This window comes from Papilio polytes, unplaced genomic scaffold, assembly GCF_000836215.1.
Source record: "Papilio polytes unplaced genomic scaffold, Ppol_1.0 DF821511.1, whole genome shotgun sequence".
Classification (NCBI taxonomy): Eukaryota; Metazoa; Arthropoda; class Insecta; order Lepidoptera; family Papilionidae; genus Papilio; species Papilio polytes.
In genome coordinates, this window is record NW_013527693.1 from 2,085,346 (window position 1) to 2,108,474 (window position 23,129).

Genomic DNA, 23,129 nt, shown 5'->3' on the forward strand with positions numbered 1-23,129 from the left:
TGTTAATTACAGGTATTGATTACGGGAAAAGATTTGACGACTTTCTGTATAAAGGAATCGGTAGCAATGTACTATCAGATATGTCGATAATCGAATCCCGTAGTCCGGAGTTCGAGGTAGAGTGCGTAGGTGAAATAAAGCCATGTGAACCCTGGATTTTAATTAGGTCCATCAAATTAGTGGTACGCGGCTCGAGTGTTGTACATCTCTATTGTACGGAAGACCAAATTACAGTGGTCACTAGTAGAGTTGTGCAAATGGCTAAGTGGTTTGGACAATTGATAAACTTTAGTGAAGTGATGTTTTGTTGCAATCTGATTAAATGTAAAAGAACATTCGTAAGATAAGTTTGCTACATTTCAAAGGTTAACGATCTAAGATCAAAAGTTTTTTTAATATTTATGACAGTGCCACACTTGTAACTGTAGTGTAATTTTAGCAATATCAAATCAATTGTGACTTTAGTTATGCTCATGGAATTAATAATAAAAAAAAAACATATAATCTGATTTAATGTAATTAATAACGTTAGCGGAACAAATCATTTAATATAACGAAGTTAACTAATTCGATCTCTTGTTAACTAGCGAACAAATTTATTTTTTTGTTGATTTATTTTGTGGTTTTATTTTTCGATACATTTTTTTATCATTTAATAGATTGAAATAATTTACTATGTCGATAATCCTGTAAATAGGAATATCAATTAGGGTTCTTTCAGACAGACGGGAATGTAGAATAGAAAAGATAGTGAAACGCAAATAAAATTGAGCTTTAGAACATTATAACAAAGTTCAATTTTACTTTGTAGGTGTTTTCTTATTAACAGTAAGCGTTTAAACCATGTGCAAAGTAAATAAAACCTAGATTCGATCGTATAAAGATCAATTTTGTTTGCGATAAAAATGAACTATGCTTTACTCTCCGTTGTGTGTGAACGGCCCCTAAAGTTGTTAAGTCAAGGTGAAGATTTTCAGAATTTCATCCTATAGCATATTGTGATAGGACCGATCAAATGTAAATTAATTTTCTCTTAGTTTATTTGCACGGTTGGATTTTGTAATTATTAATATATTGTTCTGGATGTTGTATTTAACTATGTGGTAGGTATTGTAAAGAATTAAAAAAGTATATATAAATCGAGTAGATAATTCTAGCGTATGTGTTTTGTGCAATAGGTCACGCGAAAATTACTAAAAGCGTTAAAAAAATTGTAACTTAATTTATAATGGAATATTAGAAAAAAATCTTTGGAAATTTTAATGCGAATTGGATTAATATTAACACGTAACTATAGATGCTTCGACTTAATCGATTTGTAACGTAATTAGAAGTTATAGCACTTCGGTCGTACCTCCGAATAGGGATGTTCGATGGTACGAAGTATCGATATATCGATGTTTGGGCTTAACATCGATAGGCATCGAACATCTCTACCCCGACTATTGCACACGATATAAATGGTACTTGATTGGGCTCTCTCCGCGACTATTTAGTTGTATTTAGTAACTCGGTCGTTCGATCGATCTATTTATTGAACTGTACTTAAATTGTTTCATATACCTTGTTGAGTTTCATATCAACTGTTTAAGTTTGTTATTTATTTAAATAGATACGAAATAAGTAGGTCTAATGAATAAAATCTCCTTTTCGTAAATAGAGGCAATACTTTTTCTAACTACATATAGATGTGACGACCGATAACAATAGTAACAAATGCAATATTTAGACAAATTTTTAATATTAATATAATGTAATGTACATTCATTTTACTCGTGGTTTTATAATTTAATAAATATTCCATAGGAAATATACTGTGTCTACGTCTGAACGACTTTTTGAATGTTTTTTTGTAACAATGCAATTTTTATTTATAAATGTCTTTATATCTGATGCAGATTCAGTTCTTTTGATTATACTTTTAAGAGTGTATAAAAAATACGGTATATTATATAATCTGTTCCAAGCATGATTAAAGGATGAAAAAGTTTATGAACAAAAAAACGAGGAAATGGGATGGTTTTGATTTAATTGGTTTTACGGATTTTCGATCACATGGTTGATGGTTCGAATCCCGCCATTCGACTATCGTGTTCCTAACACAAGCCAAGAGTTTAATTGGTACAAGAAATATTATTATAAAAATCGTGAATTGGAACAGACTATATCCAGAATGTTTATCTCAACTAGTAACTGTGCTATGTGATGTTAACAAAACTAACTTTTATCCAAACACATGCGAACATACACATACATGTGTCAAGAAAATAAATATATAATGTTATTAAGTAAATTGCAATAATTACTATGTATATATTCAGTATATAGATTAGTATATTTTTACGATTTTATAACATTTTATCAGATGTATTTATGAATGTAATTGTCTTAAGGCTAAAGTGTTTTCATAAACATTCCTTCATACAATTTTTACCATTTTGTAACACAGTCGTTTCTTATTTTTTATAACCATTATTTGGCTTTAAGTATTTCAGTTATTTTGAAATAAAGTATTCTTACACACCATTCATCTTTTCACATATAAAGAGTACGTTAAAGTATTTATTGTTCTTTTATTCGTCTTATTAATGTCAAAAAAGTCTTAACAATTATTAACCAATTGCTTTAAAATTGTATTTTCTTGTCGACACAATAAATAATATGTAAAAGATTTCTTAGTAAATTGTAAATATGTATGTTAAATCTGTCAACGGCAGCATTAAGTTTGTAGTTCATTTGTTATGTAACTACATGCCTATGTTTTTTTTTATTCATTAATAACGTAACTTTAATCCCACAAGATGCTAGTTTGAATACTGCCAAATTTTAAACCGAAATTAAAATAAATCGATAATTAGTTGATAGTTTTACAAAATCGATAGTATCGTAAATTAATCGGTAAAGTAGATGTTGTAATGTATCCTATCATTTGCTAGATATTTGATATTGTGTGATTGATAATATTTATCTATTAGAATATGAATCTAGATGCTAGTCAATTGAATTTACAACACTGAACAATGATTCGTTGAATCTAAGAAATTGTAAAATATAGCTTTTAAATTAACAGTTTGAGCAGTATTATAGGTTAGTTTGATGAGATCATTGTACAGTGCGATTCAAACTTTATGGCAGCTCGGAATATCGTAACTTGACATGTGTGTAACATAAAATACACATTTTATACATCCGATCGAAACCAAAACTTTAAAGTTAAAAAAACACTGCGTCGACCCACGTCAGTGGAATAATGCCATGGAGATAAATCCAAACATCCTTCGTTTAATGTGCTTTCTCTCAACAGCAGACCCTAGCGCCTAATCGCTGAGGTGTTATAAAGTTTGAATCTTTTAATATGTATTGTGATAATCACTTCGTAGTAACGTTCGAGGCTTACCTAGTTTTCTTACAAACTCGCTTAGTTGCTTACGCTTGATGTTATAATAATTTTCTAACAGGATCAAGTCACAGTTAAGATAGCGGGCTAAATTGAAATGCACAATTACTGAAGCGAAGTTTATAAAATTGTGAATGTTGAATAAGAAATGGAAATAAAAATACAAGAATTATTTGCAAAAAAATGTACAATGTTTTAAAATTGATACGACTAATTACAAAAATAGAAGTGCCTTTTTATGTCAGCAATAATTTTATTAAAGTTATTTTTTTATGCTAATTGTCTACTTCAGTAGACATTGTTAGTAGAGGAGGATGTCCGCTTTCTTGCTGAGATAGTTGTTCTTAACATTCCGATGTACCAAATTACCTATTAATAGTTTGGACGTTTAACTATAATGCATTTAAGGTATTTTATTTAATGTATTTTCTATTCACACAAATATTCTCGCACTGCAAACAAATTAACTTTAAGTCATGTTTCTTTTTCGCTACTTAGCTGTTTAAGTTACATTAAGTAAATGCAACTAAATCTGCATCAGATGTTAAATTATATGTTAATACCTCTGTTAGTAATATTTTATTGTCAACCTACATTATGTGTAGTAAATTGTTTATTTAATCATATGGTCTTTTTATTTTTATTCCTCATTCGTGTGCAAAAATAAACGTTATACACACAGAGTATTGAATTTCTGTGTGTGTGACAATCGTTGTTCTGAGGACATTCATAGCTAATTTATTTTTCAAATATTTATCATCTGTGTTAATTAAAAAAAATGTTTCAGAATTAAAAAATAAAGTTGACATTAAAATGACAACTAGACAACAATGAATTACCGTTATTAAAATTTATAAACTTTTGGATATTTTAATTTGAAATCAAAGAATCATGAATGTTAACGACATAATATATTTTTCATCCCTTTTAGTATGTCTCTCTCTCGGATCTCATTACAAAGAAATCGCCAAAACTGATATGAAACGGAATTACGGAGCGGGTCTCGGTTTGCTCGTTTCATTTCTAATTTGTGGCCACTACATCTTACATACATTCATAATGGTTTGTGGTAATGTCTTGATACTAAAATCCTGTGATCGTCAGTAAGTAATATTTCATAATAAGGCTTGATTTTTTAATTCCAGGGTTTGATATGCAATTCATAATCTCACAAAACCCTTTCATACATTGCTAATTGAACGTTTTCGCGTCCCCTCCCAAAATTACTTTAGCATTAAAACAGCACACTGATGATAGTTTAAAATTTAAAGATAAAATCTAATTTAAACACTAACTTTGCAAATATGTAAATAATCATATGTACATTATGTAACAGTTGTGTAGGCGTAAATTTTTTTTTCCAGTTACGTCCATCAAATAAGTTTGGCATATTCATGGACATATCTCTTGTATATACATCACAATATACCATCACATTCGTATATGATCGGAATATTTCAAATTATCGCATTACGACTGGTGGGACTCGCGTGTGAGTTGAGTATAGCGGAGAAGCCTAGGTTGAACTACCGTGAAAGTACACCCAATGAGGCTGAAGTGATGCCAGTACCTGAGGCAGTCGATATTCTGGCTTATGCTTATTACTTCATTGGTATACATAAAGGTAAATGAGTATTCATTATCACCAGCTCACTATATAGGTATCCCCTATACTAAGGGGCTCGGAGCCTATCCTAAGTAAGGGGTGACTAGGCGTTAGTCAACCATGCTGGCCCAGTGTGTGTTGGTTGACTTCATACATATCTTTGTATTTCTTCACCGATATATGCAGGTTTCATCACGATGTTTTCTTTCATCGTAAGAACGTCGGGTAAATTATGTACATATGAAATTCGAAAATCACATTGGTGTGTTTCGTGGTTAAACAACAGAGAAAGGTCATTACGACGCGTGTACGATAACACGACAGTTGCATGAAATGTAAGTTTATTAACTCGACGCTTTATAGTTTTCTTGTATCTTGATTTTAGGTACTTATTACAAATGGAGAATATTCCAAGATCACCTAAATGCGCCTTTCAGTTCAGTAGGCGACTGCAGAATAGTCACCGAAGAGAAAATAAAGAAAGCGGTGTTGTGCGCGGTTGGATACATGATGCTTCGCTCCAGATTTAATACTCACGTAATTAGACATATCTTTATTGTAACCTACCTTACTCTTGACCTAAACCTGTAGAGAAATGCCCTTAAAAGTCAATTTATAGATTTCATAAGTTTACTTTGTTTATTGATCAATTTCTCTTAGGGTATTGTTCTAGGTTTAGTCCTATCCTTCTTATTAAATTAAATATGTTTAGATGTACGAAGAAAATCGTTTCTACACACACTTCGGCACCGACTACCGTTACCTTTTCAACATCCCCCTGCTGTTAATGTACTATTTGAACACGGAGATGATTGCACTGCTTGGTACTGCTGTCTGCACGGAGTCCGGATTTGGTTTGTACCCGGTTAAGTGCGCACCTCTCCCCGGCAGTGGACCATCCACACATTTTAGTGTTATTAATTTAATGTAAGTTGTAATTACTGTATACTAACTGTCGACCGCGACTTTGTATGGGACTGAAAACTACTAGTCTCGATTACAATTTTAATTTAGATATATTCAGCCGATCTGGAGTTTTGAGTTAGCATACAAATTTATGCATTTATACTACACTAGCTTTCGGCCGCTACTCCGTCTGTACGGAAATTAAATAAAAAGCAGGCTTTGTGTGCGTCCAGACTATCCTCTACGTCTATGTCAACTTCATGGAGATCCGTTCAGCAGTTTAGGTTACAAAATACAACAAACATCCATTCATCTAAATTTTCGTAGTTGTAATACTAGTAATATTTCTGAGATTTAATTCAACAAAGATGTTCATGATTATAATAATGGAATCGATGTTTTTCTAGTACAAAAACACCAGACGCTGCATCAGAACAAGAATACAACGTGCAAATGTTGAACTCATTTGAGATCGAGAAGTTGATCGTGGGGCCTAAGATGAAAGACACGATGCGGGCCTGGGACATGTCAATACGATACTGGTACTGGGCGTATGCTTACAGGAAGTATATAAAGGCCAATAAGCAAGTAAGGCAAGTTCTTGTAGTTGTTTTATAGGAAATTTCCTTATAAAAATTTTCATTATTTAAAATACTCGGTGTTTTAATTTGAATAGGATTTTACTATTTTAAAACGTATATACCTAAATGACGCAACCATTTCTATACGTGGAAAGACAAAAAGATTTTCACTGTTGTACTCGTTGAAGTTTGATGTTGAAATTAAAAATCTATGTTTTTTAACTTACTAATATTGTAAATGCGAAAGTTTAGATGGATGGATATTTGTTAGAGTTTGTAGCCTAAACAGCTGATGACGATAGAATTTGGTATAGATATAGAGGATAGTCTAGAAGAACACATAGGTTACTCACTTTTGTTTTTTAATTATACGCGGACGGAAGCTAGTAATACATAATGCAAATATGATTGGGGTATACGGTAGATTAGTTATTACCGTTTAGACCTTTCATAAGGAAAGAGGAAGATGATGGCACAAATTATTTCTCTATCAATTTTCTGTTTATTGTAATATTTTAGGAGTGCGTTCTCGTTCATGCTATGGACTTTGTGGTGTGGGCCCTCTATACCGCAGCTAATCATATCAACCACGCTATGGGTCATCATACATCTGGAGTCTGAGTATAGTGAATTATATGACACTGAAGGATCGGTAAATATTATCACAACTTGTTTCTTATGGCCGGTTTCTACGTTTTCATTCGTTAGTTTTTGGTTCGTTATCATGAAATACGTTGAAAGAACTAACACTAATGAATCACTAGGTAATTTTTTCGAAGTTCGGCGATCATTAGGGCGACTTACGTTAATGTGTTCTGTTGACTGTACCACATATGGTCTTATTTTGTACATTTACAGATGAAATTACCTTGGGATATCGGTTTTTCGATAATGCGCATGTTTTGCTTGCTGTACCTGACTCCCTGCTTCGTTGTGGATGAGACCAAAGTTGTTCTAAGATATTATAACTCTATTTATTGGATGTTCCATATTATATTATTCGTGCTAATGCTTATCGCTGTTATTATATTCAAATGTCGTGGTGAAAATTGATTTGTTAAATTAACCTATATGTTGTCAATAAAGTGAATAAAACGCAATATCGTAGCAACATTTATTTCAAATATAAATATGTAACACGCTAAATTGTACATAAAATCATTTGTATTGATTTTTATAACACTTACTATATTTGGTTAAAAATTTTATGCAAAAGCAAAACAACGTTTTCTTATTTATCACAGACTATAAATTAAACATCAAATGGAAGACTGTTTTTTGGTCAATTAGACTATGTTATGATATGCGTAAAAGTTTGAGTAAAGAAAATGTGCAAGTGAGATAGAAAGACAAAGGCTGAGAATTACATATTGGTATGAAAGAGATGGAGTATGCTACAATACAGTTGTCGAAATTTAATTATTGCTCCACAAATATCTTTTATCACACATTGTTCGCTCATTGTCAAATTATTATATTTGATTCAATTTTAAAAACATATAAATGATTACATGTATTTTCGATTATATTGCTAAATATTTAAAAATCGCAGTGTCTTTTCAAATAATAACCTCTTAACACTTTTGCCTAAATAATTTCTCTACATTTCAACAAATCTTGATTTATTATGTTATTGTCTTTTATATATCTTATAGAAGCACCTAAAGTATAAATTACCTAACATGTACAAGTGTTACTATTTCATATAATTTATTATAATTCGTCATAAAACAACATTGCATTATAAATATAAAATCTAAATAAACAATAAATTATCACACGGAATATTTTATCATAATTTATATGTTCGTACATATGTCGTCATAACAACAAAATAAAAATTTTGACTAAATTAAATTTTTTTATATATTTAAGTCACTAATTACTAGAACATAAAAAACATGTAACTAATACCACAACAGGATAGCCACAAGTCAAAAAATTAAGCAATAAATAATTATTTTTAATAAATTTTATATTTACGCTTGTTTACAAGGTACAATTTCTCCTAATGCTTAAGCATTATAATGCCCAAAGCTAGTCGTCAAAACGAAATATATTATGCTTATGTTCAATAATAATGTAAAATTACATTGCACTAAATTTGCAATTAACAATGAAATAAAAACAACATTTAGGCAATCTGTACAGCCGTCATAGTGATAACTGGGTCTTCAATAACCGCCTTGTTCTGTATAAGTCGCAGTTCTATAAGCGCTGGTGGTATTTTGCCTGTTGGTTGTTTCTCTGCAGAAAAGAAGAAATAATAAGAAGTTATTAGGACAGAATTATACGATGAGCGAGGCTTGATACACGTTTGTTTACCAGACACGTTTGCACCGTTGCTAGCTTATGTCCAATATAACTTGACCTACAGGTGTGCATAAAAGCGTAAGTACGTACCTCTCGCCTTGTCGTATGTATCTTTGACGATAGCCTGCAGCGTGGCGATGGTCTTCTCCAGTGTCAGTTTGATGTCGTTATGTGTCCTGTGCGCCCAGGCCAGGAACAGCGCCGCGAACAGATCCCCCGTGCCCGTGTAGGTCGCGTCAACGCGGGGTATCTCGATCTTGTAGCATGAACCTTGAGTATGAATTGACGCTATCTAATTAGAAACCAGCCGCGCTGACGCCGTGGGATAGGCCGCTAAATAACAATCGCGTTCATAGAAATAGGCTTTTATTATTTTTTTTAGAAAAGTCCAAAATAACTAAGGTTAACGTCTTTTTCATATCTAATTCTGTAAGCTTAGCTAAATAAATTACTGAAACGACAATGTTGTTCGACTTTAAAACGACCGATAAATTATCGCATAATAAATTGAATTATAATTTTAAATTCGTGTCAATGAACTTTATTAGCGTATCATTAACTAGTTGTGTCAACGAATTGCTCCACGTGAAATTAAAAAAAATATAGCCTATGTCCTTCAGTGATATCGTTGCTTTTCAACGGCGAAAGAATTTTTAAAATCGGCCCAGTAGTTTTTGAGTTATTTCAATACATACAAAAATACAAATATTTCCTCTTTATATTTACCTTGAGTACTTGCAATACCGATCATATTGTTCTCATCTCCTAATTCCGTACTCGATAACACGACAGTCTTAATGCCCTTGTCGTGAAGGGCACGTATCACTTTCAAAGCGTCATTCAGGTCATTGACCTTCATGCCAGTTATCAGTTCAGCCTCGAATTGATTCGGCGTTATGATATCAGCTAGTGGTACCACCACATCTCTGTATACTGGGAGAATGTCTTCTGGCACATACATCTTCCCATTGTCTCCCATCACCGGATCACATACTGGAATAAGTTTTCTTATTACAGAAGAATCTCGATAAGTTGAAATATATTAAGTTATAGAGATTTTAAGTTATCAAGGGTTATTTACGTTGTAGAGGTTTTGGGCTCTGATGGGAAGGGTGTTCCCTTATTATTATTTTTTACTGTAGTTATTAAGTCGCTATTGTCTAGAAAATGTTCGAGAAAATGTATAAGTTTGGAAATAACAGAGAATCGCGCCAAATTTATTGTACTGTATTTTCATTTGTCACTTACAAAATAATATTCACACCTAGCAACTACTTTTATGACGAAATATTTGATTCGTTTATCATTTAGTATGATTTATTGATTGCACACGCATCGATACAAACGTGACCTCATTTTAAAGTTCACTTAAAATGAGCTAACATCAAATAATAACACGTAACATAACTATTGATTACAAAAAAACAATGTGTGTAAACGCTTTGTATCACAAAGTATGTTTCTTCATTCTAGTTGAACAAAGAGATTTAAATTTAGAAGTCACAATTAACGCCATTTTATAAGCGTCTCTTGGCCCTTAACAGTTCAATTAAAACCAATAGCATTAACTAGCTCACTATTTCGCCACGAGTTACAATTGGCTTGAGAAATGTTTGTTAGATCAGGCAAGTCGCTAGTTGACAAAACATTCCTTAATTGTCTATGGTACAATATTACAAAACTAGAATACAATAATTTTAGATTTTTTTTAAATCTCGTCCTTAGAAAATCATCAGCATTATTCATTAAAATTTTGTCAATTAGAAGTCTCAATTAGTTAGAAATTAATACAATTATCTAAATTCAAAAACATTTTAGTAATTCATGGAAGTAACAAGGTTTACTTACTGAATACATTTCTCAAGTATATTATTTTATTACATACAAATAGAGAGATGATAAGATTATGTTCAATGATAACAGTTTAACTGTCTACAAATAACAAAGGACATTTAAATAATAAATTACATCACATTTATTTACTTAAAATTTTAAAGTTTTCAATTTGCATACTTTTTGTATTTGTTGCAAAATACTTAAACCTCGAGGGAAAAATATTCTGATAACTTAGTTTTGTATATAAAACAATTATTCAAATGCTCTATATTAAGGTCAAATAATGATAAACAGATATGCCGAAGACAAGATAGTTAGACAAAAGACAATATTATCTTTATTAATTATACTATGGGTTTTATAATGAATTGTTATTATCAATGAATAGAAAAGAATAAGCCATAAAAAAGACCTTTCACATTATTTCATTATTAATAACTATCAAATTGTGAATCACTTTTCCAATAATCATACTATTATAAATGCAAAAGTTTAGATGGATGGATGTTTGTTTATTAGAGTTTGTCACCTAAAATACTGAAAGATGTTGATGAAATTTGACATGTAGAGAATAGTCTGGAAAAAAAACATAGCCTACTTACTTTTGCTTTTTTGCTCAGCAGGCAATAGCTAGTGCAATATAATTAAACAAGCAATACATTCATAAATAAAGTGTTCAGCTTCATAAACTAAAACAATACTGACTAGTAAATAGTAACAGCCTCAGATAAGCTTCAATGTCACATTCAACGTAACATTGTATTGTTTGATGTTGCATTATATTTATTATATCTCTATTTTAATAAATATTATTGTTGTGCAACCTGTATATAATTTTACAATTAAAAATTACGAAGATATTGCTTAGTGACTATTTTCAGAAAATCTATACTGAAGCATCCCATCCTAAAGCCAAAGTTTTTTTTAATTTATCCTATATTTTTTGACTACCATAATAATAATTAAAGGTGAGCTAACAAGCTACTGTTGTAATTGTATCCTAATTTCCAATTTAACAAAAAGAATTGTATTTAAAATTTTACTCTTGATAGCATTGCATAGTATTACCAAGGTGTCCAATTGTAACGCTATTGAAATAGATAATTTAAAACAATTGATTCTCTTACCATAAATAAGATTAGGATTTTTCTCTCTTAGTTTTTTAATTATTCCTGCTATTTGTTTTAAAGAGTCCGGAGATCTTGAATAGCCAGTTAAGAAATGTGTGTAGTAGTCAACTTCATTCAACATTAGACCTTGCACTAGTTCTTCCATCTCTTCATTCTTCAATACATTCCCTTTGATGTGTTTATAAGCAGTGTGGGTTGAAAACTGAACTGTATTTATTGAGTCAACTTCAAATCCCAAAACCTAAAACAATATTGAATATAAGATTATTAAAGTAAGAACAGATTTCTCAAACATGCGTAGTGTGAGTTGAATATAAGATTTTAAACCTTTTAATGCTTTACACATTGAATTTAATTAAAAGCTTTTTTATTTACAGTGGTAGTGCCCGCTTTAACATCTTAGCACTGCAGGGCCGGCACGCCCGGTGTAATACCACGACCACACAGAAGACACGCGTGAAATGGAAGCAATTCCGTGTTTCGTCTGATGAGCGTGGTGCCGGAGGCCTAATTTAAGTCCCTTTCTCTTTATCACCCTTTTCTTATAAGGAGAGGATGGGAAGGGGGAGTGGATTTGACGGTGGAGGAGATGCATAGGAAGGGGAAATATCCTCTTTATGTGCGTCTCCTCCTCCGTCGTATAAGGGTAGGCAACGCATCTGCAATTGCGGATGTCTAAGGGCAGCGGTCGCTTCGCCATTTTGGCGGATTCAAGTGGCCGCTTGCTCGTTTGCCACCTTATGTTATAAAAAAAAAATTATATTTTTAATGGAACAGTCTAATTAATTACTCACTTCAATTATAATAATGAGCATCTATTTCGTTACTATTTTTTTATAGACTTTAAGGTGAGTGAGCTCAAAGCAGAACATTTTAATTATTGATATTAAGACTACTATAAGATGATAAAAATTAATATTTAATCATACTTACTTGCAATGGAAATGCAGCACTTTTGTTTCCAACATAACCATGCACAACATGGCTCTGAATTGAAAGCACCCTTGGGGTGGAGTCGGAGAGCATGGCGAGTTTTATGACTATTCTTATTGGACAAAAACAAGTCAACTTAATTAGCTAAAGTTAACCTAACAACACCGATAACGAGACTCATAAGAGTAGGTGTTTGTACAATTTAATTACTAATCAGGATTCAAATATCAAGGAAAATGATATTACGTATTGTGGTCAAATCAATTTCTTATAATTGGGTGCTATAATATGTCTATACTATAGTTTTACTAAAGAAACAACTTAAGATTTATTAAAAATTAATTACTTTAAAGAATTAAGACAACAAATCACTGAGATCACATCTTCCACAAAACGAACAACATTGACAACTGATTTGATCTTTATTTTAACAGCTGTTGATGTTGCCAGCTTTTCTTAAGTCTAACTGTCAAAAAAAGACAACTTTCGGTGTTGCCTTTTACATTAAAGAATTGACACTTTTAGTGGAAAACTTGGAAATATGATTTTATCCTGCCACTGTAAAAAATGGCTTTATTAATTCGATTTCACCGGGATAAAACACCAGATTATTCATATAACAGTACACAGATTAGTCAAAAGTACTAGCAAATACTGTTATTAGCTTTATACATGCACTTTTCTTAATTAAACATTATGACTGGGGTGAGTTCTTTCTGAAATGTGGAATAACTATAAAAAAAAATCAAACAATTGTTATGTTGCAGCATGGCAGTTATTGCACATTATTTATTAAAATTTGTTTTAGATCAGGACATATAATAAATACAATTAAGCAATGCTTTTGTTTAATTTATTAATTTCTCCTTACATATAAATAAAATTACTGACTGCCAGATTGTTGTGTAGTAACATAAGCTCTTTCCAATGTGTCTGTGATTATTTTCATATCATTTTCAATGCTACGGGCCCAATTTTCTACATCTCCTATTTCTTTGAGTGCACTACTGAAATTTTCCACCAACGCAAGCCACTGTTGTGTTTGCTTAGCAAAGTTCATTGCACCTTGATGTAGCAGTTTGGCTTCTGCATCCAATTTCTTTTGATTTAGATATGCTTGTGCAACACTGAAATAGAAAAAAATAATATTTTAACACCTTCAGTACCACTGTTTCTATGTTTAAGTAGTCATTGGTTGAGTGGTTGGCACTGAATATATCAAATTGATTTATTGCAATAAAAATAGTTATTATTAAACATAAGGAAAAATGGCATTAGTTAAGTCTGGTAATTATGTTTAGAAAGACAGTTAAGGATTTAGAAGCATAAGTTGGAAAGTTATAATTCCATTTGTGATTCTTCAAAGGGTAAACCGTTACCATCACACACCACTTTGAAGTTATGTTTTGTTTATAGAGAGCTGTATAAAGATCAATCTAAATTATGTTAACTTACCCAACATTGAGGTGGTCTACAAGTGCTTGAGTAAGCTCATTTGCTGCTGCTATACATTCTTTACGTTTTTGTTCTGAAAAAAACTAAACATACTGAATAAAAGAGTGAAAGGGTGCATAAATACCATTTTTCCTTACTTTGAATTACCTTGTACAACTCTTTTTGCAGCTTGCTTAGATTGATGTTCTTTTATAAGTGATGATAACATTTTCTATGATCTACACGAAAGAATTAATTGGTAATTTCACTGTCAATCCAAAATTGTTAGCAGTTTTATCTACACTTTGTTGCTTATTTTGCTATTTTTCTGATAACAACAATCACTTCATTATTTAACGTCACATTTGACATAAGATCGGACATTATCATATGTTGCCATCTTTTCACAAATGTTGACATTTAATATAACCATTGAGTTATTTTTTTATAATAATAAATAAAATTAAACATCCGAATTCCGAAGAGAATAGTATGAGAAATGAAAAGAAATATGTAGAAATGTATGACAAACTCACTGATCTTTATTACAATAAAACTATGCAGAGGTCACCATTGAACATAAAGTTAACTTGCTGCTTGACAATCACACATTTTTTTAACATTATGATTGTCCTTTTCTCGTGATGCTCTACATAGTCACACTTTTAATATAAGCGCACCTGCCACTTACATGACTTACAGCAACAATCTCTATTTTACAAACGTAAGTTGTGTTGCTGTTCACCATTTGAATGTACATATAAAAGTTAAATATTACTTGTTGGATTTTATAATCTCTTTAACATAATTTTTATGTGTCATAAGTTAATAGCTGAATGCAATGCATTGATTATAGTTGCTAACGAGAGTGGTTGGTATTGATTTACGCTTATCCTTTACGATGGCGCAGCTGTGTCGGAAAAGTTTTTTATAGTCTTGTTCTGCCAATCTCAGAATCATTTTTGAAATACCCGCGCTTCTCCCACTCTTTGTGCAATTAGAGAACGATAGGGAGACTAAACATAACATTTATATTCTACCTTCTATTTCCAAACGTTGCAGTGATATTAAAAAAAGTAGGTAAAACGTATTTTGTTAATATTTTAATACCCATAGCAATACAAAACAGTCTTAATTTATATTAAATGAATTCCTCCTTATATTAATCCGTGAGTTACATATCTTTCTTTTCTTCGGTGCAATGTATAGATCCGTACTTGGCTTTAAGTCGTTCAGTAAATTCAGGGTCATCCCATCCCCATAACTGGTGAGTGCCGTCTCCAGTACGTAATGTACGTTGTTTGATAATTTCAGGAGATACAGCCTTCAAGTCGTAAGCTTGTCCGATCTGAAACAACAAACGAAGCTATGAAACGAAATAAGAAAAATGAGGTTTGCTTGTTTTTTTATTTATTAGTAATCTAGGAAACGTTATGTAACGGTAAGGTTAATAAAGTTCATTTAGATTTCTTTTGCTAAATCTACCCTTAATAACTCTGAGTGTGGTATTATTAGCACGTTCGCTAACTTAACCGGAATACTCCGAAGCCATAAATTTCTTGTTGATCTGAAAATACAAGACCAAAGCAGTACATCAAGGGAAATGTCTAAAGCACTTCCATATATACTGTTTTGACAGCTTCGATTATTGTGTGGATTCAACATTCGACAATCGTCTATACAATAGAGCTTGTAATTTAACTTCAAACTAGAAATAGTTAAATAATGTTAGTATATCATAACTTAAACCATAAAATGATTGCAGGTGCTTACCTTAGCCATCGCTTCAATGAACACAATAGTTGGTGTCAACATATTGATGAGGGGGTGCTCGCTCGCGCGGTAGTCCCAAGGGAACGTGTGGTGGTAGTTGTGGAAGCCTTCCACGCAGAACATCCATACGGCGATGTTCTCCCGAGGGTTCAATGACCTTAGATAAAAAAATCGATACCCTTTTAAGAATCTTATATAAAACCAGCTCTCAGTTCAGTTAAAACTGAATGCCTTTAGTGGGATTTGTTGTTTTTGTTCTTTTATTTAAAATTCGAACGGTTATTTAAAAATGGAATCTGTATTTTGGAGAATTTGAAATGTTTTTAATATCCCGTGTTAAATTATTCATTGAATTTATACTAACAGTAACCGGTAACGTTAAGGATTTGCCAATTTTATTACTGAATAACCTATTTGTTTTTTTGGTAAAAGGATATGATTGTGTGTGGTTTATAAAATGATTTGAATATTACTCTTTAGATTCTGACCTTTTTGGATCGCTGCCAACATGAGAATTGTCGAGAAGTCGTTAGAATAGACGACGCAGGATAAAGGATTTTATTACGCGATGTATGAAATATGCCGTCACGATGAGGTAAATGTATTTTTTGTACGTCATAAAAGAAATATATGTTTGCTCATATCTGATGAATATTTAGTGCCCTTTATGTTTTACGATGATCTACAGCTGAACATATTTTATCACATGGTAAAATAGAAATATATTTAATAAAGAAGAAAGTATGCACGAAAATAATAATTTACTTGCACATTTCTGAATTTATTATACTAGTAGTGATAATTTATAAAGTTTGCTCGCATTCGTTGCTCTGAAAAGAAGCAGATGTGCTTTTTATTTCCATTTCGGTTATAGTTGGATAAAAATAACATTGATTCTCTTATTTTCTTTTGGTAAACCTAGTCTGCATTTGGTGAAATAAGGATTTTTGTAGCGTTGAAAATATTTTAATGTGGATATTTTAATATTTTCTAATAACAAATTTTACTGTTTATATTTATTAACTTGGCACTAGCTTTGATAAGTTTGTTGTTCCGCCCAAGTATAATGTGGGTGGCTTTAAGAGCAGAGTGAATAGACAATGACTAAGCATGCGTATACTCTCTTGTGACATTACCACTTAACATATGTAGGTAGGATCGTGGTCAAGTCTTTTAATTATAAAATAAAATCTGTAAAACTTACTTGTCATAGGGTCTATATCCGAATTTATGAGCGAAGCTATTAACGCTCCAGACGACGTTAATACCGAAGGTGTAACGGAGGATGGTCGGTATGAAGAAAGCGTTGGTCCAGCTCTCACCCCACAAAAGTACGGGGAATACAGTCGGCAACACGAAGCATAGGATTGGCATCATTTTCAAATAATGCCTGTAACAAGTAGGTACATTTGGGCTATATTGTGCTATACACCGTGAAACGACCGTAATACTTGTAAAAAGACATGTTGTTTCTGTTTTTGCTAAGAGTATGACAAGGATATCAATAATGTTTTAAACCATAAACGCTTATTCAAATTATAACTAATCATTTCATTCGATTCGAATTCTTTAAAGCGATACAGGATTGCCACCCTCTAGTGCAGATTAAGAGAATTAAAATAAATTAACGAACGATTTTTAGCAATAGAATCTTACTTCTTCTGGAACATGACTACCGGGTCTTCGTATAGATCGCTTAGATCAATACGCTTGCCGCCTTCGATGACTTCTGGACTCTTCTTGCAGCAGAGCCAGCCCATGTGGGAGAAGAACAAGCCGCGCTCCGCGTTGTGAGGGTCGCCGTCCGTGTCCGCGTACTTGTGGTGAGTGCGATGGTCTCGTGCCCATTCGAATATGCTGTCCTGAATCGCAAAAACATAAATGCTTATTTATGGTTTAAACTTGACCAGTATAGTTGGACAATAAGGCACAATAACTGTACTGGTAATCGACTGTCAAAGTTAATACTAGCTGGCGCCAGTGAGTCCGTACAATCCATGCCTGGCTTGCGCTAGTGTCTAACTGTAATGGCCAAATGGAAATCAGCCATTATGTCAATTTCTCCTTCAATAGAATCATGATCAAGAGAAAAGATTTGTATTTTTGTGTGTGTTGAAAGAACTTAAAAACTACTGGGGCAAATTAAAAAATATTTTTACCATTAAAAAGCTACGTTATCACTGAGTGACATAGGCTATATCTCTATAAATTCACGCGGACGAAGTCGCGAGTAACAGCTAGTATCTTATTATAGTAGATACAGTAAACAATTTTCTGAATTATAAAAGTTAATAAAAGTATATTAAACTTTAGCAAGGATTTATTCGGGAGGCTTTTCGGTTTATAGCAGCAGTAATTGCTTTCCTCCGGGTCGTAAAGTCAATTCCATTAAATTGAGAAAATGACTCGCCTCCGAGTTATACTCTTACTGCGTACGTTAGTTATACAAACAATTAAAAGTATGAAACATGTGTTTATTTTTATATGAGGTAAGTAAAGTTTTGTTTTATTGAAGTTGTTCTCAAAAAAATTGAGTTGGCAATTATTTTATAAAATGTTTGTAAATCTACTAGCAATGTTCCTTATCAACCAAATTCCCAGTAAAAACTCAAATGTTAATCTTATTTAATTTTTTTTTAAATATATTTATGCCCTAAGTGAAGTAACACAGAAGCGTTGGAAACGTAATTACTTTTGATTTTGGCACATTTAATTAATTTACCGTTTTGAATGCAGTGAGATTTTAACTGCACTCAGCGCGATTCCGCACTTTTCATGAAATTGAAATTGACCAAGATGTGACCCAAATACGATTCGTCATTAAGCTGAAGTATGGAGTTTCGGAAAAAATGAAATCTCAGTTGAATGAAGTACCTCTTTTATCATTCAACATTGTGGTTGAAATTTTAAAACAATCGCATTTTTATTGATTACGATTTCTCTATTTTATTTTAAAGTCGTATCAATGTCTAATTCTTTTAAAATAATCTGTGTAAGAAAACGTTTATTTGTACTAATAGTTATTTCATAATTATAAATAGTTGTAAATACTTAAAACAGTCAAACCTGAAAGCCCATGGTTTGCCAAATCATCAAAACAGTTCTTAGAGGTGTTTTTGCTTTGAAACATCTGTGCGTCCATAGACGATGAGATCCCGCGCCGATACCGATTGCACACATCAGGTGTATAGCGAACGCTGAAATACATTAAAAGATGTTGTATTTCAGTAAATACTGTTTTCTCGATAATAGCCCATCTAGCAATAACTAATTGAGGCAATCAAAAAGTGAGAATTTATTTACAAATCGCCTTATTTGATAGTTAGATTCCCAATCCCTGGATTCCCAAAATACTTTTGATTTTCATTAACAATTGTGTGACCCTTAGATCAAAACTCTTTAGTTTTAATATGCCTGTTTTTTTTTAATTTAATACTACTTTTGCAATAGATCTTTAGCGAAGCCGAAACATATATTTGTCAATTATATTTACTGTGCAGTTTCACTAGTTATTTGTTATTATATGAATTAAAATCTTTTTAAACTTACCGAAAACGTTAGTTTGCCATTTAGCAGACGTGAATGCTAAGTACAATCCATATGCTGAGCTGATATGCAGGAAGAGGAACCAGAATATGTTGAACCACACATATTCATGCTTCTTTGGCGTAGCTTTCTTTAATTGGGAGACATCTTTATCAAGTCCGAGATCAGGTGTTTGAGTGTCAGTTTCGAACACAACTCCACTTGGTATCGGGTCTACATTTGGCGGCATGTTTCTATTAAGATAAGCAAATGATTATAAAACACTTCTTAGGAACTACAGGGCAATAAATTAACTGGCCAAATAAAAAGAATATAATTTCTTTTAAAAATAATAATCTTTTTTTTACCTTTCCGTATAAATTTATAGGTTATTTTTTAATTTATTAGAAATAGAATGTGTTACTTACCTAGATGAACAAGTCAGACTAATTTGATCCAGAATAAACATTCCCATTTATACATACGCTAAACAATTGACTCCTTGTGTAAGAGTTTTCAATTGTTTTGATACGGGTGACCCAGATGTCGAAATGCATTAATTCATGAGTTAACTAGAATATAGATTTAATTACATTAACTATAAAACTTTAAAATCATACGATTATATGATAATGTGCTCATTTTGATCTCCAGCCAGTATAGCAACAACCTGAACATCCAACTTAGGATTTCATGTTTGTTTTTGGCGGCTCTATGCCACCCCCTCGTACCCCTAACATAAGGATCAGAGATTTTTTGGGCTAGGTACTTCTTATTTTCTTATTTTTTTTTTGTTAAAACATATACATTTTTTTAAATTACTTTTTCTGATAATTAGAATAGGTATATTTATTTCTAATGATTTTAAAACTACTTACGATTGAGGCACACAATACAATAATTTACAATTAACTGAAGGCATCTTTATACATGACGTCTTGATTTCTATTTATCAATTTTTGTGCTATTCTTTACAGTAATGTACAAATGTTTTCAGTCTTCTTTTTTATCAGGCTATTCCAGTTTTCCTTATCTATTTTAATCTTTAATTTCATGTTATAGTTATTTTTGTACATATACAATTACATAAGCAAATGTAGTAGCAACCGCTGATTTAGTTACTAACCAGAATCCCATGCGGTCTTGTAATATCCGTTACAGAAACCCGAAGACGTTTGTACATTACTTATAGTTGTTTATACACGTAGAGCTTGCCTATGTAAGGATTGATGATATATAACAGTAATACAGGAAAAAAGTAATGAAGGGGCATGTATATTGTAACATTGATTTTATAAAATCGTAACTATCAATAGAAATAACTAAACTGAATTCCACCTATGTCCTAATATGGCAGTGAAAGTCGAGGTAACATCAACCGAGGGACCAGTTTTCTATCATCTGCTTGAAAAATGTAACCAAAGAAATATCAAGGATGTTATGCTCATTTGATCTTAACAAATTAGTTGGATGTAATAGAAAAATAAATGTAAAGCTATCGATTAACAAGCTAATTTAAAAGTTAAATTACAAGTATTTATAGCGGCGATACGTCTCCGTAACGACCACAATTAAGCTCCGACGTCGAGCTTGCGTCGCTACATGCCCTGAAAAATAGACCTAAGTCTTTTTTATTAGCTCCTCTATCTCCTTTTACAATCTGGACGATGTAAGATACTTTTATAGTAGTAACGTACTTTATTAGTTTTGTGCTCTTGTGTTATATGTTGTAGGCTAAATATACTTATGTAAGTCGTTGAGAGTGGGCAATGAAGCTTTATACTCGTAGTATTGCTAGCTAAAAAACTTTGTAAATAACCTATGCGTACTTCCATACTATATTCTACTCGTACATCTGTGCCAAATTTTACTAAGATCCGTTTAAGAGATATGTAGTAACAATATTAATAAAACTGTCACTTTAATAATATCAAGTATGAAAGTATATTTCGTTTAGTAAACTATCAGAGTTTGCGTTTAACGAATAGACGATTTATTTTATTTACTTAATGGTAATTCAGTGAATAAACTAATGGTATTTATTTGCATATCGTTAAAATGTTTAAATGTGTTATTTAGATAATTTAACCGTAATACATGTTCATAGAATCAGTGCCCACTCTGTGGTCGCAATGAAATGAATAAAACTACGCTTCGTGTTCCAGTTACCCGCCGGATTTGCTTTAATCCTTCATTCCTGTATCGTATATAGGACAGCTATTACGTGCTTGTATCTTTTATACCTTGTTTTTGAAGTTCGTTTTTAGGACACAAAGTTAATTGAAAAAAATAATCTGAAACAACGTGACCTGTTTTATCGAATGAAATAAAGTGTGCCAAGTTTTTTCTCTTATATTTTTGCGTTTTTATCTTTAAAAATTTACGATATTATAGTTAATCTTAAAAAGACTTTTAATATCCGAAAATCCCAAACACAGCAAGTAAAAAACGTTACCATCAAATACTATTACAAAAAACGTACGAGCTCATGACTAACGTGTAGCAAAAGTTTCAAGAATGTTGACACAATGAGAAGAAGTTTAGTTATTTTCGTGACGTCTTAATGCATAAGGGATTTAGGAAAAGTTTTAATGCGAGTTGTTTGTCAATAATAAATAATGTGAGCGTGCGAAATTAGTTTCTAGAACATAATCCAAGCGTCTTATAAAAGAAAAACAAGTAGTAATTTTACTTAATTCTAACTTAAATCAAAACAATCTTTATATTGACGATGTTTTAATGATAGTTTTATTGTTCAATGTATATATATACATCACGAGGCTTCCATAACATCTAGCAAAGACAAATAACTAAACAAAGCGTTAGGATTGGAAACGCAAATTCGTTGAGTAACTGGGGCAGAGACCGGAAATTTGTTTACATTCCATTTCGGCAAAGCTCCCGAGTGGCGACCGATCCCCGGAGCACAGCGTCACATTATTTGACGATAAACATAAATTTCGTACACCGTAAATATAAATTTAGAGAACCAATCGATTAAAACACACATATCACCTGAATTCCTTTCATTAATTTCATCTTTTTTTAGAAAATATCGTGTTTTGTTTTTCATTCATATTCATAATCTCCCGCATTGAATAGTAAGTCGCACTGATGTGACTGTTTTCTTTTTTTTTGCCATGTAAAAGTATTGATTGTATCAAAGGTATTAAGCTATTTAAAGTCATGGCGTATTCATTGCTATCATTGATGTATCGTTGCTATTGAGAGTTCACGGTGAAGAGATTTTAAAAGTAGGAATTATCAAAACATGTTGTTTAAAAATATATCGAAAGACAAAGTGTTACAAGGTACAAAGTGCTTAGTACCATTTGTACCGTTGTACATTTGTATTGTTAAGCAAAAGTATCAAAGTGGAGCGAGCTAACAGCTAACAGCTAACGTCAACGCGGCGCGGGATTAGGATTACGGTGTCGTCACCGCGATTTGATTCCTTTCTCGTTCCTTGTTTGTTTTTATTGTATCTATTCTCTATTTCATCTGTTATTGACAGATTTAATTGAAGTTATTAGATTGTTATCTCTGTAGTATTAAAGATGTGTTTACCTTTAAGTCTCGCAACAGTATCCCATTAATTTTGATAAGTTGTCATGTTTTACATTTTAGTTACGCTATTAGCGACTTAATTGCCTTAAACGATTTTATTAATTCACCACAATTAACTATCGAAATGT

General features: G+C 32.0%; 5 protein-coding genes across 6 annotated transcripts in view; 2 read left to right on the forward strand and 3 right to left on the reverse strand.

Moving 5' to 3' along the window:
• LOC106108436 (G protein-coupled receptor kinase 1) overlaps window positions 1–3,488 on the forward strand; it is a 36,434-nt gene extending 32,946 nt beyond the window's left edge. The window contains exons 17-18 of the mRNA XM_013289602.1: window positions 13–116; window positions 3,459–3,488. Of these exons, the coding sequence (XP_013145056.1) occupies window positions 13–116; window positions 3,459–3,488 (134 nt within the window). The remainder of the gene's footprint in view (window positions 1–12; window positions 117–3,458) is intronic.
• A 722-nt stretch (window positions 3,489–4,210) lies between these two features.
• Window positions 4,211–7,590, forward strand: LOC106108494 (lysophospholipid acyltransferase 7-like). 2 transcript variants are annotated; one of them, XM_013289671.1, is made up of 7 exons: window positions 4,211–4,500; window positions 4,762–5,021; window positions 5,389–5,540; window positions 5,716–5,930; window positions 6,317–6,502; window positions 7,010–7,142; window positions 7,349–7,590. In XM_013289671.1, exons 1-7 carry the CDS (start codon window positions 4,289–4,291, stop codon window positions 7,541–7,543), a joined length of 1,353 nt encoding a protein of 450 aa, XP_013145125.1. In that variant the 5' UTR covers window positions 4,211–4,288; the 3' UTR covers window positions 7,544–7,590. The 2 variants fall into 2 exon arrangements, with proteins under 2 accessions (XP_013145125.1, XP_013145126.1); XM_013289672.1 differs by having other exon boundaries at window positions 6,317–6,497; window positions 7,349–7,441.
• Window positions 7,591–8,350: 760 nt separating this feature from the next.
• On the reverse strand, window positions 8,351–13,116 carry LOC106108627 (pyridoxal kinase). Its single transcript, XM_013289881.1, has 5 exons — window positions 12,703–13,116; window positions 11,767–12,010; window positions 9,530–9,796; window positions 8,894–9,073; window positions 8,351–8,737 (listed from the first exon to the last, which is right to left on the reverse strand). The coding sequence occupies exons 1-5, from the start codon at window positions 12,793–12,795 to the stop codon at window positions 8,625–8,627; spliced, it is 897 nt and encodes a 298-aa protein (XP_013145335.1). The 5' UTR covers window positions 12,796–13,116; the 3' UTR covers window positions 8,351–8,624.
• A 417-nt stretch (window positions 13,117–13,533) lies between these two features.
• Window positions 13,534–14,509, reverse strand: LOC106108628 (biogenesis of lysosome-related organelles complex 1 subunit 1). The gene is made up of 3 exons (XM_013289882.1): window positions 14,305–14,509; window positions 14,158–14,230; window positions 13,534–13,829 (listed from the first exon to the last, which is right to left on the reverse strand). Exons 1-3 carry the CDS (start codon window positions 14,363–14,365, stop codon window positions 13,586–13,588), a joined length of 378 nt encoding a protein of 125 aa, XP_013145336.1. The 5' UTR covers window positions 14,366–14,509; the 3' UTR covers window positions 13,534–13,585.
• An 801-nt stretch (window positions 14,510–15,310) lies between these two features.
• LOC106108437 (acyl-CoA Delta(11) desaturase-like) lies at window positions 15,311–19,684 on the reverse strand. The gene is made up of 6 exons (XM_013289603.1): window positions 19,459–19,684; window positions 18,976–19,106; window positions 17,566–17,771; window positions 17,114–17,299; window positions 15,910–16,066; window positions 15,311–15,484 (listed from the first exon to the last, which is right to left on the reverse strand). The coding sequence occupies exons 1-6, from the start codon at window positions 19,682–19,684 to the stop codon at window positions 15,311–15,313; spliced, it is 1,080 nt and encodes a 359-aa protein (XP_013145057.1).
• Window positions 19,685–23,129: the final 3,445 nt, after the last annotated feature.

Excerpts from the sequence above, each read along its gene's own strand:
- LOC106108494 (XM_013289671.1), top strand. The coding sequence starts at position 4,289 with ATGAATGTTAACGACATAATATATTTTTCATCCCTTTTAGTATGTCTC. Across the intron at positions 4,501-4,761 it reads CTAAAATCCTGTGATCGTCA|TTACGTCCATCAAATAAGTT; the intron begins GTAAGTAATATT and ends TTTTTTTTCCAG. Across the intron at positions 7,143-7,348 it reads TATATGACACTGAAGGATCG|ATGAAATTACCTTGGGATAT; the intron begins GTAAATATTATC and ends GTACATTTACAG.
- LOC106108627 (XM_013289881.1), bottom strand. The coding sequence starts at position 12,795 with ATGCTCTCCGACTCCACCCCAAGGGTGCTTTCAATTCAGAGCCATGTT. Across the intron at positions 9,074-9,529 it reads CGGTATTGCAAGTACTCAAG|GTTCATGCTACAAGATCGAG; the intron begins GTAAATATAAAG and ends TTCATACTCAAG. Across the intron at positions 8,738-8,893 it reads TACATACGACAAGGCGAGAG|AGAAACAACCAACAGGCAAA; the intron begins GTACGTACTTAC and ends TCTTTTCTGCAG.
- LOC106108628 (XM_013289882.1), bottom strand. The coding sequence starts at position 14,365 with ATGTTATCATCACTTATAAAAGAACATCAATCTAAGCAAGCTGCAAAA. Across the intron at positions 14,231-14,304 it reads TGCAAAAAGAGTTGTACAAG|AACAAAAACGTAAAGAATGT; the intron begins GTAATTCAAAGT and ends AGTTTTTTTCAG. Across the intron at positions 13,830-14,157 it reads GTAGACCACCTCAATGTTGG|TGTTGCACAAGCATATCTAA; the intron begins GTAAGTTAACAT and ends TTTCTATTTCAG.
- LOC106108437 (XM_013289603.1), bottom strand. The coding sequence starts at position 19,684 with ATGCCGCCAAATGTAGACCCGATACCAAGTGGAGTTGTGTTCGAAACT. Across the intron at positions 19,107-19,458 it reads ATGGCAAACTAACGTTTTCG|CGTTCGCTATACACCTGATG; the intron begins GTAAGTTTAAAA and ends AATGTATTTCAG. Across the intron at positions 15,485-15,909 it reads TCATTGAAGCGATGGCTAAG|ATCGGACAAGCTTACGACTT; the intron begins GTAAGCACCTGC and ends TTGTTGTTTCAG.